Raw genomic sequence first — 19,897 nt, forward strand, 5'->3', positions numbered from 1 at the left:
TCTCTGAAAAGCAATAATATTTATCACAACTTTTCACTATTTCAATCTGCAAGGAAAGGAGAAAGACGTTTGGTAAGCGAATTTATTTGCCAATGAATGGCATTCAAATGAAATTAAAATGCATTCGAATGTATGCGAATGCATCCAAACAAATCGGATGCATCTTTTATAAGCCACCACTTGGATATGTCCCATATTTTCCACAGTACGGTAATGCAAAATGGCATTGGTTTTAAAAACTCCAATCTTAAATAAAATTCCCTTTGACATCATTTCCAAATCATCACTTAAGGGTGCACAGCTATGAAGAAAGTTGTTGACTTCTTATCCAAAAGTTGTCAAACTTACGGGCCCAATCCTGCAACAACGGGATTGTGAAGTTAGTCAAACTTTGTTGTAAATTACTTTGTGGACTGTACATTAGGGGATGAATAAAAAACTATTTCGATAGTATCCGTAGTTTCGAAGATGCTAAAATGTCTTTAACAAACATCTGGATGCAAAAGCTCTGGTTGATGTGCACCGTTAAGGCTTCAAAATATTGAAAGAGGGCTTTTTCGAATGTTCACAAATGAAAGGTATCATACCACGGACGAACGGCATGACAGCAGGAACAAATTTTCTTCAAATTTCTGAAGTAAACTATCACTAGCACCATCTACATTCAAGTTGTCACTACTTCGAGCGATTACGCATGATTTCTCATAATGTCTTATGAAACAATTAATTAAAATATTCAGCATTTGTATGGCACTAGAAACAGCTTTTTGGCATTTAGTTTGTTTTTATAGTTCTAGGTAATTCATCTGTTTTTACTCAAATTGCCGAAAAATTGATAAAAAATGTATTTTTATTATAAATTCATACGACCGTTTAAAAAAAAGCTCATGAATTTGCAGCATCAGCTGGCTTTGTTTACGTTTGAAACCACGTGGCGCGACGATTTTGACACAAGCGATCTCACTTGCGCAGGTTTGCGCAAAGAAAAAGAAAAAGAAAACCGGCTTCACTTTTTGAAACCCCGTGTCATGTCCGTTCGTCCGTGATCATACTCCGTCACAAGATAGGGTATTTGTCCCTATTTTGGGCCTACTAAGCCGAGCGCACTTTTAATTTGATGTATTCTCAAAGGCTACTATAGGCATGAATATTACATGAATAAGTTGGTTTTTTAATGCTAATGCTCGTACACATGCTCTCCGAGATGGACGAAGTAATTTGAATCAGTTATTTTATTGATTTGGTGGCAGTTTAGTGATATTTTTTGCAATGGGATTGTGAAACCTACCAACAAAAACACATTGCCGGTGGTTGGAGATTCGGGAGACGGCTCTCATTTGTGTGCCGAGCGATGAAAGCCGTGACGCTGAGTGTCAAGAAGCAGTAAGCAAAAGTGGTGAAAATTTTGGACCTAATGGGCAAGTAGCAATTTGCCAAGAGAAAGTGAAGAGTAATATATTCATTGCTTTATTTATAATTTAAGAGGAAAACCCGATTTAATATCATCAAGAGGTGAAATAGAGTCTTTCTTACAAAATGATGAAAATTCGAAAAAAAATATTGGTGCAATTAATCTTTGAGAAACATAATGTTACCACCCAGTATGAATTTGACCTAAAGCCTCGAGTCTTTTCAGGCTCAATCTTGAATGCTCATTTTTTTAAATTTCAGTGGTAAATTATGGGTCGCAAGATGATTATATTTAGTTAAGAAAAAACATATTGGATTCACATTATTAGAAAAATATAAAGGGTACTCAGTCTTCAATGTTAGTCTATGATTAACTTAAAAAAAATATGTATCGATATTGCACTTTGTCGATCAACTATATTGTGGATTTTCTGGCATCTTCTCACGGTAATTGGAAACGGCCGTGGATAGATTTAGGGGTTCCCAGTTGGAGTGAAAAAATCCAGTTTGTAGAAAAATTATGGATTAAAATTTTGCTTTTTTTATCCCACGGGTAGTCGCGTACGTGTACTTTGTACACACTTTGTAACGGCACTTGTAAGAAATGCCAAAACACGCGACTTCCCGAAGGTTATCACTTCTCCGACATTAGGAATAATTTTTTGAACATGCTCGAAATTTTTGTATTCGGTCGGAAAAATATTATTTTTCTTGAAAAAACTTTAATTTTTAATCACATGATCACCCCTATTTCTGGCTCGATGCCGCCATCATGCGAAAGCGTGCTCCGTTTGTTTATCAACAAAGCTGCAGCTGGATGGTGAGACGAAGTGAGGGGGGAAGAGATTTTTACATTTTTATGCCCGCATCTGGCCCGCCGCCTATTTCGTCGGTCGTTGAGTCGCCGGTCGTTTCCAGCGACCGAGTCCAGCTAGGAACTGATCGTACAATAATAAGCCAGAAAGAAAACTTTCACGCGCAGCGTAAAACGCACAAACGTAAATGTGCTGGCATTTATGCTTCGACTTGACGACTTGTCGATCTTTCGAGCGAGAAGGGGACTATAAATTTGATGTTCAGTATGATGATTCTGTATAAAACCAAAAAATTAACAGGAAAATTTAGGGTTAAAATAAGACGTAAAATACTAATTTGGCTATATCTCTGGAAACAAATGTTGGAAAAGCTTAAAATTTTTGCACAAGCAGTTTATGGTGCATGTTTTCGAGTGTATATTTGTTTGAAATTGAATTCTTTGATTTTGAAAGTGTTATCTATTAAATAGTCCAAAAAAATACCTCTAAAAATGGTTTTGACCACATTTACCGGTTCAAAGTTGTGAATCGAGAAATAGAATTCTCGTCTCCGACCCCACGGCTACAAATCTGAAATATAAAAGTTGTGGGTTTTACGAGCTGTTTACCAATGATGGAATACACAAATTTTTACAGACATCGCTCAAGTAATTCAGAAAAAGAACTCTCAAAAATCAGGCTGTGAGTTCCGGGTTTCGGGCAAAAATTCAATCGAAAGAGTGCATCAAAACCTTCAAAATAGTAATAGGATTTTCATGAATTTTCTTAGATTTCTGAGTCGTGCGTTTTTCCAAAAGCAAACCTTCAACCTTTCTTTTGTTAGAAAGGCAAAAAGTGAATTATTCTTGCCCACCAAAATGAAGATAATGACAGCTCATATAATTCTCAAGTGGCATGTTCCTGCCAGATTTGGTGAAATGCACAATTTTGTTGAATCAAACTTGGTAGACCCAAAATGGTACTAGGCCCAAAATAGGGACAAATATCCTATTGAAATAAGGCCCATGTACTTAAAACATTTTTAAAATAATAAAAAAAATATCATAACTTCATTTAATAATAAAAAATCCTTAAAATTTCCCAGATAACTCTTCCCTTACCAATTTTTGCATTTTCATTCGGACCTGGGCCCGAATCGGGCTCAAGATTAAGATATATGACGGGTGGTTTTTCATATTGTTGGTAAGATTTGAGTGCGTTTAAGCAGCGGATCGGGAGGGTCAACCAGTTAAACAAAGGACTGCTCCGCAAGCCGGGGATTTTCAAGTTGAAGAAGTGACCAAGCAAATCTTGGCCGACCCGACTCCGGGCAGGATGAGTTATGCTGACCACAGCGAATTTTTGCCTGGGAAAGGGGAAAGATTTTGGAAAATTTAATTTATGTGTAATTTATTGATAATTACGAGGCAGTTCTAGAGAGGTGTTGCTGGAAAGTGGGTGGAATGAGTTTGATTGTGGACTTTGGACTGAAATGGTGCAAAACTAATCAATTATAAGTTGACCCTTTTTGATAAATTGAAAATGCATGTTGGTATTTGACGGTTTCTTTTCTTAGATTTTTTATAATCTTTTTTCTAATACAAACTTCGATTTTTAAATTACAAAGTCCTTTGGGGTTAAAAAAGATGTTCAAAAATTTTCCAGAGACAAATCATTCCTCATTCTTAGAACTCAAATCAGCCTCAGAACCACGTGTACCTTCACTATAATTAGCGAATTACTGCATAAAAACGCATCAAATTTGATTACCCTTAGGAGAGGGTCCATCAGAAGCTCAACTCGAAACCGCCGAGGCCGCAGCAGGGTTCCACCCACCTGAGGTCGAATCGGCCGACGATATTTTACGACTTTCGATTCGCGTACAAATTTTTATGATATTTCGCTACCGTTGAAGAGGGCAAGAGCAACGTCGTTCAACCTTAATCCTTGCTACGCTTGTTGAGATGGTTGGAGTCTGGGAAAATTCCTTCCTAATTAAATTTATGATACAGTTTTATTTATGTGAGCCGAACGTTTAATTTATTTGATGAATTATTATTATCATTATTTTCGCTACCGCAAAATGTGTGCGCTCACACAAACGATCAGACAAAGTTTGACTTGATTTAGGGGTGCCTTTCTATAATTATCTAGCGTACTCTAAAATATGTATTTGAAAAAAATCTACAATTTAGAATTTTTTAGGCTAAAGCATATTTTTTAAATTAAATTTCGCATCCCTATTATAAGTTTCGAACGCACGAGCTTCTAAAACCCTTTTTAAAAGAGAAGAAAACACAACAAGAAGGTCTGACGCCTGGCAAAATTTTACGAGAAGACCGCGGCGTGCGTAGTTGAAACGCGACGAGATGAATTAGTTGCGGAGGCGCAATAAAAACGTGAAATTTACTCCTGGAAGGATTTTCCCGCGCTGCCCGCGGTTGATGGACGAGACACGGACGGATTCGTTCGAGATGCATTGAAATTCAATGAGCTTAAATGCGAGAAGCGCGAGAATTTTTTGAAGAAACGGAAAGTAAAAATTGAAAATCGAAAGAGTGAAGGTGAAAAAAACAGAAGTGTACCGTAGAGTGGTTTTTTGGTTATTTTTGTTAAATTGTTGAAATTTTTCAAGCGCAAAAATAAAAATGTAGAGATTTCTTCTAAACCTAAAACTATGTTGTTTTAAGTCCTTATGCCTTATAACAGCAAATCTGTCACAATTTTAAATGTAAACGTTTCCAAAATATTTTTTTTTTCAATTTATAGTTAGGCCGTTGCAAATATTTACTGAACTTTAGGTATGTCCCTCGACTCAGAACAAAGTTAAGGGAAAAGTAAAAATAAATAAAAAGAAATATGTAAAATTAAATAACAAGCCCATGTTTCAACATATCAATGAAAAAATTGTTAAAATGCATTTTAAACCAGTTCATCTGTTTTGCGATCATTTGTTTTCCAAATATCTAGTGATGACGGTTTTTTTCTCGAGATTATTATTTTTCTTGCGGGATTTCACAAAAAAGTAAAATATGTTTAATCAAGCCCGGACATGCCAGATAAGATTTTATTGCTGAAATGCATTTCAAATTGTTTTAAGCTGATTAAACTCCTATTTTCAATAAAAAATTCTAGATTAAAAAATCATTTATTTTTTTGGCCCCTGGATTTTGTGTGCCGATTGTGTGATGTACACATTTAAACTTTTTACCGAATGCGGTAGTTGAAAAATCGGTTTTAAGTTCAGATCGATAAATCATCTGTCAAAATGAATCAAATTTTACCAAATATCGGTTGTGCGATGAACAACAATGAACTTCCTTACTGTAGAGATCTGTACTGGGAGTTTTGGCAACACGGAAAGGGGCACGGGAGAGAAGGACACCACGCGAGGTCGAGGTCGGACGTGTGTAGTGCGAGTGCGTGTCGAGTGCGACGAGTGCGGACAGAAGAAAGCTCGGAATAAAGAAGTGTTAAATATTGGCAAACGGTGTTCATCATTACAACGAGAGAAACATAACATTTGGCGACGACTGGAAAATCAGAGGAAGGCGTGCGAAAAAGAATTTTCGTCGTGCGACAAAGGATCGGAACGCTGGGATTACGCCCTGAGGCCATTTTGGGCTGGCTAGCTGGAAGAAGGTATGATAGAAGTATACAGAGAAATATCAGTGTATTGGTGAAATCGCTTGAAGTCGGGTTGCTATGGCCAAGGTACATAGAAAAGAGGTAACACCGGTGAGCTACCCATTTGGCATGTTTCTACTCAGTTTTGAGTACTATTTGTAGATTAGCAAGAAACGAAAATTTCGTCACGCTGGGTTGCAAGGAAGGCCGGTGGATAAACGAAAAGTCCAACACCGTGAGGTTTTTCGGTGGACATGTTTTCGGCTACACCGGAAGGAAAAATGTTTGTCCAACACCGTGAGGTTTTTCGGTGGACATGTTTTCGGTTACACCGAAAGGTTAAAATACTTTGTCCAACACCGTGAGGTTTTTCGGTGGACATGTTTTCGGTTACACCGAAAGAAAAATACTTTGTCCAACACCGAGAGGTGTTTCGGTGGACATGTTTTCGGTTACACCGGAAGCAAAATACTTTGTCCAACGGGGTCGTGCATAAACCACGTGGCCTTTTTTTGGAGAATTTTTGACCCCCCCCTCCCCCCTCATGGTTTTTCGTGGTTTCACGCCAACCCCCCCCCCCCCCCCCCCTATATGGCCACGTGGCTTTTTCCTCCCAGGTGAAAAATCTAAAAAAAAACAAAATAAGTATAGATTTCAAAAATGTTTATCCACAAATGATGTACCGTCAGTGGTGGTGACTTTTGGTCAAAAAACGATATAACTGTTGTTATTTTAACACAATAAAAACATTTCAAATTATATCGAAATAAATAATGTTGGGGAATGCTCCTGAATTTGCCAACATTTTCCCAGAATATGGCTAGTATAATCACACCGTTCATAAATGCCAATCGTTTTAAAATTAACTCAAACTCACCCTATAGAGGGGGTGACATTGGGTCAAATAGAAAACATTTTAATTTGTGTAGGTGCTGTAACACCATTAAAATCAATTTAAAAATATATAAAAAAAAACAGAAATTCACTGACCAGTGTGAAAAAAGTATGATATCACAAAGTTTAAGGTAAATAATAACAGTATAACAATTTATTGAAATGGTACAGAAAGTAAAAAATACTCTCAACAAAACAAGCAACTTAGTAAAACATATGTATTCAAAATTATGGAATTGCAGTGCAATTAATTGCAGCCAGAATAAATATGCTTTAAGAATTAAAGCTATTTTGATATATAAACAGCATTCATGATTTAATTTAAATGCGCTTTTAAATATTTTCTTAAAATCGAAATTAATTAAATAGAAAAGTTTTGTTTCAGGAAAAAAATATTTTCATTTTATTTTAAGGAAAATATCTAGTTATGAAAGCTCCTAGTTAATATTTATTTTATTCCAAACATTCATAAAAATCCAAGCTAAAGCAACTTTTCTTTTTAATTCCATACAAGAATCAGAGCCAGGGACAAACATTCAATATTACGACCTTTTGAAGAAAATTATGGGTTGTTTGGGTAGTAAACATCCATGTTTCTGTTTTAAAATCTTTGCATGGCAATATCTCAGCAACAAAGCAACAAAGAATTTTCTCAGCATTTCAAAAATATTTTTTTTCAAAATTCGGCACTAAATTTTTTAAATTAATAACTGCAACTATTTAAAAAAAAAGTTACCTAAAAATAGCTATAGGGGAAGGTGGGGCAAGACGACCATATGGGGCAAGAGGAACAATCGCTCGTACGGCCATAATTTTTACTATTTTGATTATTTCCAGTATGAGGAATTGTTGCTAGCAATGCAATTAGCTGATTCTACTACCACATAACCGCCAAAACGACGTAAACGCCACGGGGCATAAGATTGAATGAAGTTTTTTTTTTCAAAACCTTTGTTTCCTTATAATATTTGGAAAGTACAAAATAAGGCTTAGGGTTCGTTTTAAGGCTCATTTTATCAAAATGCTATTTTCACTAGATCAGTAGTGTCCCTACCAATGACTTGCACGTATTATAAAGTATGATTTATGTTTAGGTTATTATTGTAGAGAGCTTTTAAAAAATCTTGTTTAGGTGGGGCAAGTGTACCATATGGATTTTTAGTATGGAAAAAAATACGAATTTCTGCAGCAACATATTTTATTGTGAAAAAAATACATAAAAGTTCTTAAAAACTGATAAACAATTGTTTAAAAAATTGCCCATACACGATATAATAATATCATGAAAATTTACTATTTAATATTTTTTTTTTCGTGAAAACGGTCAAATTTTTAGTAAAATATTATTTTTAATCTAAAAATGAAAGAAACATTTCAAATACATCCTAATCTGATGTATTTAAGTGATAATAGTTCAATTGTTAGTAAATTAGCATGTTTTTTCATGCATTGTTCCTCTTGCCCCAACGGGTTGTTCGTCTTGCCCCACTAGTTGAGTAGAACGCACGAAAAATCAAAAAAATTAAAATCATTTTTTTCATTAAAAAACAGATTTTTTTAAAAACTTTTTCTATCAAAGTCTCAGTCAAGACCTGGAATAAGATGATTCCAATAAATCCGACAGATTTTTTAACGTTTTTAATGGGTTATAACGAGCATTTCCTTAGCTTGTTACACTTGCCCCACTTTCCCCTAACTTGAAAACGGTGCACTTTATGAAAATTTCACTAATGTACTTTTAGATTGCAAATTCGATTTTACATCGAAAAATATAATTGAAATTAAGATGCGGTCAATATTTCGATTTTTTTTAATCAGTATTGATTCAAAAATTCATAACTCAAACAACGATTTTATGCCCGTTCTGAAAATTTCTGAAAAGTTGGAAAAATTAAAAAAAAATAGTGTTTTTTGCAAATCATGTTTTAGTGACAAAAAGTGAAATTAAAAATCAGCAAAGTAAATTACCATTTATCATTTTTTTCAGTGTAGTCCTTATCCATACCTACAACTTTGCCGAAGACACCAAATCGACCAAAAGTTTCTTCAAAAGATACAGATTTTTAAATTTTCATTGCTGCTAAATTTGTATGGAAAACTATATGGACAAACTAATGATGCAAAATGGCTTGGGCACCAAAAAAAGTTTCAGACGGATTAAAAAAATCAAAAATTAAAATTTAAGAATAAAGACCGATTTTGTATAGAATTGCTCGAAAATCGATTTCGTGTCTTTGGAAAAGTTGTAGACAACGCGCTAAAAATCATTCTTTTAGTCATGGACATCCAAATTGTGTAAGTCTTACTCTTACTTTAAATTGATTTTGCTATCGACTACGTGTTTTGATAAATTTAAAAAAGATTGAGCTAAAATTTGGAATTTATTTTACATTTTTTTTCAGTTGTTTAAATCTACGATTTAAGATTTTTGATCCAACTTTTGGTTGCTGAGATATTACCTCAAAATAAATACAAAAAAATTAATAAGTTAATTTTTCAATCTTTTCAATATCTTTGAAATTATTAACACTGGGACGCCCAACGCATGTCCAATATACACGGATGCCAAAGCCTCCCTAAAACGTTGGAACGGTAACTTCAACTCACAGGTTTTCGGGCTTGTCTCCGGCGATTTTTTTTACTAGTGCAAACAAAAGTTGGAACGACGTTTTTGATCGCATAAATTACAGATTTGATCAAATCGAGTTCTGCAAAGTTTAAGGATCTTCTAGACAGCCTTATAATTCACTCAGAAAAAATGTCCCGGTTGGTTGAGTTATGCCCGAGAACCAGCGAGTTGAAAATACCGTTCCATCTTTTTTAAGGAGTTTTATTTATGTTGATCTTTAACGGCATTGTATTGAAATTTATTTCACAAATTGATATCGGCATTTAAAAATTAAGTGACTCTTTAAAACTTAAATTATTTTAATGTGTCTATAAATTTGAGTGGTTTTATCTCAAATATGAAGTTGAGGGGATAGTATATTTTCTCAGCTTAAAGAAAAACTAATATTTTCAGGAAAGGGCACCTTTGGCCCCTATTTTTTTTAATCTTTAAATTAATTGAGAAACAAAAACAATGTTTGCTTGAAGCTCGTTTTTTTCTCTAAAAATCTAAAATGTTTGCCCATGTTTCTCTTTGGCTCAAGGGATGATCCATATTAACATAAAAAAAAACTAAAAAAAATACCTACAACTTTGACGATGGATAGTAAACGTGTATTTTATGAAATGTTATGTAATATAACAATCCGAATTGTGTAACCCATGAAATAAGGAATATATTTTAGACCAAAATATTCATCAAATTTTTTGGTGAATCTTAATGTATGTATCGTTCGTTTTTTCGTTACTGGTTATTTTTTAATGTTAGACGTTTCACTTGTGAAACTGAAATTTTGCGCCATAATCCTGAAATTGGGGTTTTTAGTTTCTTTGTACTTAAAAAAATATTGCATGAGAGAGGAGATACAAGATATCTTGAGTTTGTTTTAAGTGTCAAAAGGAAATCTTTCGATTAAGATTCTTCGATCACTTATAGGACCAGCTACGGTAATTAGCTAAGATCTGAGATTTTGATTATTTTTTATTTTCGCAGAGAATCATTTTTAGACACTTCATTTATAATACATATTTAGTTTTTTGCCTTGTTACGAAAATCTTATAAAATTGTCAGCAATATTTATTTTTTAAGTTGTTCCAAAATAGAACTATCGAAGACTACATCTACTTTCAATGCAAATTTGCAAGCACATTTTTAGTTACTTGATACCATCAACAAAAAAATGAAATTGTGTTTGCATTTTGGTACGCATTGTTTAGGGTACCGTCAGTGGGGGTGACTATGGGTCAAAAAACGATACACCTCTCGAAATTTCTTAATAACAAAAACAATTTAAATAACATCGAAAATCTTTCAACGTAGATTTGTTCTTAGATAGTTTACTAACATTTTCCCAAAATATGGTGGATTTTGATGAACACTACCTTAAATGCCAATAGTTTGAAAATTGACCCAATCTCACCCCTTAGAGGGGGTGACATTGGGTCAAATGAAACTAAAATGATGCTCAAATACAACGATATGGTAAAAACAAGTCATCCAACAGCGTTTCTTGTTCGAGGGAATCGTATTGACACGCTACAGTGTTTGAAGTGGAGATTTTCAAACATTTGGGTAGTTTTCGAGCAATTTTAACAAAAATATTAGAAAAATGATTTTTCGAGAGGTCATTTTTGGCCAAAAACGTACCCCAACTTTAGACATCTGCCAAAATAACAGGATTTGTTCTAGGAACGAGATTTTTTCAGCGAAGTCATCATAAGATGTCCCCTACACAACCCCTTTAACAGAATTCAGTTTCATTGAGAATAACCTGAAAAATGGTAAAATCCGTAAAAAATCACTTTGACCCAATCTCACCCCCCAGACCCAATGTCACCCCCATTGACGGTATATTAACTTTGGATACTGTCACTTTATTTTTTAACAGCTTTTAAATTTTTGCAGGACGTAGTTACATGAGTATTAAAAAGTGTACATTCAATAACAGGCTCAAAGTATTGATATGAATCTGCCGAAATATATACTTCAATATTGAATTGGAAAATATTATGACATTGAAATATAAGTAATAATTTTAAACACAATAATTGTATGGTTTTGAAGTGAAACAAAAAATGTATGCATGTAAGTAAATTCAAAGCGCGTATTTTTTGGTTTTTTTAAAGAAAAGATTTTTTTTAAATGCCACGTGGTCAGCCGTCGACCCCCCCCCCTCCCCCCCATGGCTTTTCATGGTTTTTTTCGGTCGGATTTCGGACTCCCTCCCCCCCCCCTAAGGAGACCACGTGGTTTATGCACGACCCCAACACCGTGAGGTTTTTCGGTGGACATGTTTTCGGTTACACCGGAAGGTTAAAATACTTTGTCCAACACCGTGAGGTTTTTCGGTGGACATGTTTTCGGTTACACCGGAAGGAAAATACTTTGTCCAACACCGTGAGGTTTTTTCGGTGGACATGTTTTCGGTTACACCGGAAGGAAAATACTTTGTCCAACACCGTGAGGTTTTCGGTGGACATGTTTTCGGTTACACCGGAAGGTTAAAATACTTTGTCCAACACCGTGAGGTTTTTCGGTGGACATGTTTACACCGGAAGGTAAAAATACTTTGTCCAACACCGTGAGGTCTTTCGGTGGACATGCTTTCGGTTACACCGGAAGGAAAATACTTTGTCCAACACCGTGAGGTTTTTTCGGTGGACATGTTTTCGGTTACACCGGAAGGAAAATACTTTGTCCAACACCGTGAGGTTTTTTCGGTGGACATGTTTTCGGTTACACCGGAAGGAAAATACTTTGTCCAATACCGTGAGGTTTTTCGGTGGACATGTTTTCGGTTACACCGGAAGGAAAATACTTTGTCCAACACCGTGAGGTTTTTCGGTGGACATGTTTTCGGTTACACCGGAAGGAAAATACTTTGTCCAACACCGTGAGGTTTTTTCGGTGGACATGTTTTCGGTTACACCGGAAGGAAAATACTTTGTCCAACACCGTGAGGTTTTTCGGTGGACATGTTTTCGGTTACACCGGAAGGAAAATACTTTGTCCAACACCGTGAGGTTTTTTCGGTGGACATGTTTTCGGTTACACCGGAAGGAAAATACTTTGTCCAACACCGTGAGGTTTTCGGTGGACATGTTTTCGGTTACACCGGAAGGTTAAAATACTTTGTCCAACACCGTGAGGTTTTTCGGTGGACATGTTTACACCGGAAGGTAAAAATACTTTGTCCAACACCGTGAGGTCTTTCGGTGGACATGCTTTCGGTTACACCGGAAGGAAAATACTTTGTCCAACACCGTGAGGTTTTTCGGTGGACATGTTTTCGGTTACACCGGAAGGAAAATACTTTGTCCAACACCGTGAGGTTTTTTCGGTGGACATGTTTTCGGTTACACCGGAAGGAAAATACTTTGTCCAATACCGTGAGGTTTTTCGGTGGACATGTTTTCGGTTACACCGGAAGGAAAATACTTTGTCCAACACCGTGAGGTTTTTCGGTGGACATGTTTTCGGTTACACCGGAAGGAAAATACTTTGTCCAACACCGTGAGGTTTTTTCGGTGGACATGTTTTCGGTTACACCGGAAGGAAAATACTTTGTCCAACACCGTGAGGTTTTTCGGTGGACATGTTTTCGGTTACACCGGAAGGAAAATACTTTGTCCAACACCGTGAGGTTTTTCGGTGGACATGTTTTCGGTTACACCGGAAGGAAAATACTTTGTCCAACACCGTGAGGTTTTTCGGTGGACATGTTTTCGGTTACACCGGAAGGAAAATACTTTGTCCAATACCGTGAGGTTTTTCGGTGGACATGTTTTCGGTTACACCGGAAGGAAAATACTTTGTCCAACACCGTGAGGTTTTTCGGTGGACATGTTTTCGGTTACACCGGAAGGAAAATACTTTGTCCAACACCGTGAGGTTTTTCGGTGGACATGTTTTCGGTTACACCGGAAGGAAAATACTTTGTCCAACACCGTGAGGTTTTTTCGGTGGACATGTTTTCGGTTACACCGGAAGGAAAATACTTTGTCCAACACCGTGAGGTTTTTCGGTGGACATGTTTTCGGTTACACCGGAAGAAAAATACTTTGTCCAACACCGTGAGGTTTTTCGGTGGACATGTTATCGGTTACACCGGAAGGTTAAAATACTTTGTCCAACACCGTGAGGTTTTTCGGTGGACATGTTTTCGGTTACACCGGAAGGAAAATACTTTGTCCAACACCGTGAGGTTTTTTCGGTGGACATGTTATCGGTTACACCGGAAGGTTAAAATACTTTGTCCAACACCGTGAGGTTTTTCGGTGGACATGTTTTCGGTTACACCGGAAGGAAAATACTTTGTCCAACACCGTGAGGTTTTTTCGGTGGACATGTTATCGGTTACACCGGAAGGTTAAAATACTTTGTCCAACACCGTGAGGTTTTTCGGTGGACATGTTTTCGGTTACACCGGAAGGAAAATACTTTGTCCAACACCGTGAGGTTTTTTCGGTGGACATGTTTTCGGTTACACCGGAAGGAAAATACTTTGTCCAACACCGTGAGGTTTTTCGGTGGACATGTTATCGGTTACACCGGAAGGTTAAAATACTTTGTCCAACACCGTGAGGTTTTTTCGGTGGACATGTTTTCGGTTACACCGGAAGGAAAATACTTTGTCCAACACCGTGAGGTTTTTCGGTGGACATGTTTTCGGTTACACCGGAAGGAAAATACTTTGTCCAATACCGTGAGGTTTTTCGGTGGACATGTTTTCGGTTACACCGGAAGGAAAATACTTTGTCCAACACCGTGAGGTTTTTCGGTGGACATGTTTTCGGTTACACCGGAAGGAAAATACTTTGTCCAACACCGTGAGGTTTTTCGGTGGACATGTTTTCGGTTACACCGGAAGGAAAATACTTTGTCCAACACCGTGAGGTTTTTTCGGTGGACATGTTTTCGGTTACACCGGAAGGAAAATACTTTGTCCAACACCGTGAGGTTTTTTCGGTGGACATGTTTTCGGTTACACCGGAAGGAAAATACTTTGTCCAACACCGTGAGGTTTTTCGGTGGACATGTTTTCGGTTACACCGGAAGAAAAATACTTTGTCCAACACCGTGAGGTTTTTCGGTGGACATGTTTTCGGTTACACCGGAAGGAAAATACTTTGTCCAATACCGTGAGGTTTTTCGGTGGACATGTTTTCGGTTACACCGGAAGGAAAATACTTTGTCCAACACCGTGAGGTTTTTCGGTGGACATGTTTTCGGTTACACCGGAAGGAAAATACTTTGTCCAACACCGTGAGGTTTTTCGGTGGACATGTTTTCGGTTACACCGGAAGGAAAATACTTTGTCCAACACCGTGAGGTTTTTCGGTGGACATGTTTTCGGTTACACCGGAAGGAAAATACTTTGTCTAACACCGTGAGGTTTTCGGTGGACATGTTTTCGGTTACACCGGAAGGTTAAAATACTTTGTCCAACACCGTGAGGTTTTTCGGTGGACATGTTTACACCGGAAGGTAAAAATACTTTGTCCAACACCGTGAGGTCTTTCGGTGGACATGCTTTCGGTTACACCGGAAGAAAAATACTTTGTCCAACACCGTGAGGTTTTTCGGTGGACATGTTTTCGGTTACACCGGAAGGAAAATACTTTGTCCAACACCGTGAGGTTTTTCGGTGGACATGTTTTCGGTTACACCGGAAGGAAAATACTTTGTCCAATACCGTGAGGTTTTTCGGTGGACATGTTTTCGGTTACACCGGAAGGAAAATACTTTGTCCAACACCGTGAGGTTTTTCGGTGGACATGTTTTCGGTTACACCGGAAGGAAAATACTTTGTCCAACACCGTGAGGTTTTTCGGTGGACATGTTTTCGGTTACACCGGAAGGAAAATACTTTGTCCAACACCGTGAGGTTTTTTCGGTGGACATGTTTTCGGTTACACCGGAAGGAAAATACTTTGTCCAACACCGTGAGGTTTTTTCGGTGGACATGTTTTCGGTTACACCGGAAGGAAAATACTTTGTCCAACACCGTGAGGTTTTTCGGTGGACATGTTTTCGGTTACACCGGAAGAAAAATACTTTGTCCAACACCGTGAGGTTTTTCGGTGGACATGTTTTCGGTTACACCGGAAGGAAAATACTTTGTCCAACACCGTGAGGTTTTTCGGTGGACATGTTTTCGGTTACACCGGAAGGAAAATACTTTGTCCAACACCGTGAGGTTTTTCGGTGGACATGTTTTCGGTTACACCGGAAGGAAAATACTTTGTCCAACACCGTGAGGTTTTTCGGTGGACATGTTTTCGGGCATTTCAGAATTTGAAAATTGAAAAAAATAAATAAATAAAGGAGAAGTCTAACATTTTGCTATTTACACAGGATGGAAAACAGCCGAATCAAACCGTTTGACGTGAACATCGAGGCAAGTCTACTGCCGGCTGAGTGGGACACCTGGAGACAAGACTTGGAATCGTACTTCGTCGTACATAAGATCAAAACCCAGCGAGACAAACGGGCGTATCTTGTCTATTTGGGTGGTCCTGGTTTGCAAGGTCTGCTCAAGTTGTTGCCAGCAGCGGACAAGGTACCGCACGTGAGCCGTGACCCACCTTTCTACGATGTGGCCGTCCAGGTTCTTACGGATCACTTTGAACCGTTTCGGCGTAAAACTTACGAACGCCATCTTTCCCATAAACTGGAACAAAAACCTGGCGAACGGTTTGCTGATTTTGTAATGCGACTTCGGAAGCAGATTGCACGGTGCGGCTACTCGGCAAAACATGCAGACGAACTTATCGCCGACCGGATTACTGCTGGATGCCACTCAGATGATCTGCGCAATAAATTGTTGCAGCAGGATCGGTCGTTGAAGGAAATCCTTGCTATGGGAAGCAGCACCGAAGAGGTTGGCAAGCATTCGAAGAAATGGACAAATGAGGTACGGCCGGCTGTGGTTCCTGACGTCTTCAAAATCGGCGCGCGGCCGTTGGGAAGGGAGAAGTTTCAGCAGAAGTCGTTCCGCGAACGGAACGCATCGGCGCCACGACCAGAACACCAACGATACCTGCAGGGACCGGGCCACGGGCAAAATACTTCACGACCAGGACAACAACGCCTCCAGCAAGTTCCGGGACAACAACGAATTCCGCAGGGTCCGGCCCACTGGCAGAACGTTTCGCACCCCAACCGGATGGCTCAACCGACGTGCCATCGCTGTGGCTATTTTGGACATACGCGTGGGGACGAACAGTGCCCGGCTTTCAATGATACGTGCGGCCTCTGCGGAAGAGTAGGGCACTGGGCAGTTCGTTGTTTCAGTCGAACTCGAGCTAAGAAACGGAGTCATGAGGAAGCAAGCGACCGGGCGGACACCAAACGGATTCGTGCAGTTACTGATGAGACAGAGAACCGTGAATCAAAGGATTACGTTTTCTACGCTATGGGCCGGAACGTTTTCACCTTCCAAGTGGGCGGAGTCGAGATTCCGATGATCATCGATTCTGGTGCCGATGCCAACATAATTTCGCAGACGGTTTGGGAGCAGATGAAGAAAGCTGACGTCAACGCGCTGAACGAAACCATCGAAGTCGACCGCATGCTGACCAGCTATGCCGTGAAGGAGCCGATGGACATAATTGGAATGTTCAGTGCGGAGATCGTGGCAGGACCGAACCGATCTTTTGCCAAGTTTTACGTCGTGAAGGGTGGACAACAGTGCCTCCTCGGAGACTACACGGCTAAAGACTTGAAGGTTCTTAAGGTGGGCTTTGATGTTGGCGCAGTCGAAGGAACTCAAGGCAAAGCTTTTCCCAAAATGCGAGATGTGTTGGTGGAGATTCCTATTGACCCAAACGTACAACCGGTGCAACAGCCGTATCGCAGGCCGCCAATTGCACTGGAGGAGAAAATCGAGGCAAAGCTGAAGTCACTCCTGGACAAGGACATCATCGAGCCAGTTAAGGGTCCATCATCATGGGTGTCTCCAATAGTGCCCGTGATCAAAGACAACGGGGACATACGTCTGTGTGTCGACATGAGGCGAGCTAACCAGGCTGTCATCCGGGAAACTCACCCACTACCACTGGTGGACGAACTTCTGGCTTCGGTAGATGGGGCAGTGCGGTTTTCTAAAATTGATATTAAAGACGCCTACCACCAGATCGAGATATCGGAGCGATCGCGTCCGATTACAACGTTCTTGACCAAAAAGGGACTCTACAGGTAGACAATTTGTATGACTCTGATTGATAATCAATAAAGACTAAATTCTGGCCAGTTTGGGTGCTTCAATAAATCAATGACTAGTGTAATTTTAGCCAGTAAAGTTTTCTAATACAAATTATTTTATCTTGTTAAACATAGGTACAAACGGTTGATGTTTGGCATTAGTGCTGCCCCAGAGTTGTTCCAGAAAATAATGGAGGCTTTGGTAGCCGGCTTGGATGGCGTCATAGTCTACCTTGACGATGTGGTTGTGTTTGGGACGACACAAGATGAGCATGACAAGCGTTTGACCGCCCTGTTGGAGCGTTTGGAAGAGCATGACGTTCTTCTCAATAAGGAGAAATGCCTTTTCAACGTTGAGACGCTTGAGTTCCTGGGACACGAGTTGTCTACCAAAGGGGTTCGACCGACAGAATCCAGAATCGAGGCAATTCAGAAGTTCCGAGAACCACAAAACACGGCTGAGCTACGGAGTTTTCTGGGGTTAGTCGGTTACGTGGGTCGGTTTATCCCGAATCTGGCAGGCAAGACGGAACCGCTTCGGCAGTTGCTACGACTACATGTGACATTCAGGTGGACCGACATAGAACGAGCAGCATTCAACGGGATCAAACAAGCGATGTGCAACGTTGATTATCTGGGGTTTTTCAATACAAAGGATCGTACTAAGCTCATCACGGACGCCAGTCCAGTCGGATTGGGAGCGATTTTACTGCAAGAAGATCAACAAGGCAAATCCCGGGTTATCGCGTACGCTAGCAAAGCACTGACAGAACTGGAAAAGAAGTACTTTCAGACCGAGCGTGAGGCATTGTCATTGGTGTGGGGAGTCGAGAAATTCCGCCACTACTTGCTGGGGATCAAGTTTCTGCTGCTGACGGATTGCAAGGCGTTGAAGTTTCTATTCAGTCCACGATCTCGGCCATGTGCCCGCATTGAGCGATGGGTCTTGAGGTTACAGGTGTACACATATGAAATCGATCACATTTCGGGCTCAGCAAACCTGGCAGATGTTTTGTCTCGAATGTCAATCTCTGATGATCCGCAGTTTGATAACGATACGGAGAATTACATACGTTTCGTAAGCATCCAGGCCGTACCGGAAGCCCTTACCTTCAAGGACGTCGTGAACGCAACAATCGATGACGAGAGCATCCAGCAAGCGCTTGAGTCACTACGTGGAAACCAACGGGAAACCATGCCGGCCGAGTTTAAACCATTTATGGACGAACTGTGCTCGGCTAACGGTGTGTTGCTTCGAGGAAATCGTTTGGTGGTCCCACAAACGTTGTGGAGCAAGGTGATCCAAATTGCGCATGAGGCTCATCCAGGGATTGAATCGATGAAACGGAGGCTGAGACAAAAGGTTTGGTGGCCAACAATGGATAAACAAGTGGCAACTGCAGTTAAACGGTGTAAATCGTGTATACTAGTTTCCAACCTTGGCTCGCCAGAACCATTGCAGCGTTCCAGGATGCCAGAGAAGGCCTGGACGGATGTGGCCATCGATTTCATGGGGCCGCTGCCCTCCGGCCATTCGCTCCTGGTTCTTGTTGACTATTTTAGTCGATTCACTGAAGTCGTGGTTATGAAGCAGATCACCGCAAAGCGTACTGTCGAAGTCTTGCACGAAATCTTCTGTAGATTTGGGATTCCAGAGTCGATCAAGGCGGACAATGGGCCACAATTCATAAGTGAGGAGATGAGCAGATTCTGTTCGGAGTATGGCATCGAGTTACGACGAACAACGCCATACTGGCCTCAGGCGAACGGTGAGGTGGAAAGGGCCAACAAGTCAATACTCAAGAATCTCAAGATTAGCCAAGAGTCGGGTGTGGGAGACTGGATTTGGGAGCTGCGGTCATTCTTGCTGATGTACAACTCAACACCACATACCACGACGGGAGTGGCACCGTCGTTCTTGATGTTCGGTCGAATACTTCGAGATAAGCTGCCCAGCATCAGCAACCAAACAGCGACGGCGAACGAGGAATCTGTCCGTGATCAGGATTGGTCGAAGAAACTCAAGGAGGCAGAGTACACCAACACAAAACGACGCGCCAAACCTACGGAACTCAAAGAAGGTGCGGTGGTGGTGGCTAAGCGAACAGTAAAGGAGAACAAGCTATCAACTACATTTGCACCAGAGGAGTTTATCATCACGGAGTTGAAGGGTTCAGACGCAACATTAAAATCAAATACAACAGGACGGATTCTGCACCGGAACGTGGCACATCTGAAACCATTGCTGGACCAGGACCAGGCGGAACCAGATAACGGGAACTCGGTGGAAACGAACTCTGTGGCGGAAGATGGACCAGATAATGGATATCCTGCGGACACGATATCTATGGCGGGAGAT

At 39.9% G+C, this 19,897-nt stretch overlaps 1 protein-coding gene across 1 annotated transcript; it reads left to right on the forward strand.

Moving 5' to 3' along the window:
* Positions 1-5,533: 5,533 nt before the first annotated feature.
* Positions 5,534-17,546, forward strand: LOC120413017 (uncharacterized). The gene is made up of 2 exons (XM_039573676.2): positions 5,534-5,846; positions 15,691-17,546. The coding sequence occupies exon 2, from the start codon at positions 15,692-15,694 to the stop codon at positions 17,534-17,536; it is 1,845 nt and encodes a 614-aa protein (XP_039429610.1). The 5' UTR covers positions 5,534-5,846; position 15,691; the 3' UTR covers positions 17,537-17,546.
* Positions 17,547-19,897: the final 2,351 nt, after the last annotated feature.

This window comes from Culex pipiens, chromosome 3 (genome assembly GCF_016801865.2).
Source record: "Culex pipiens pallens isolate TS chromosome 3, TS_CPP_V2, whole genome shotgun sequence".
NCBI lineage: Eukaryota > Metazoa > Arthropoda > Insecta > Diptera > Culicidae > Culex > Culex pipiens.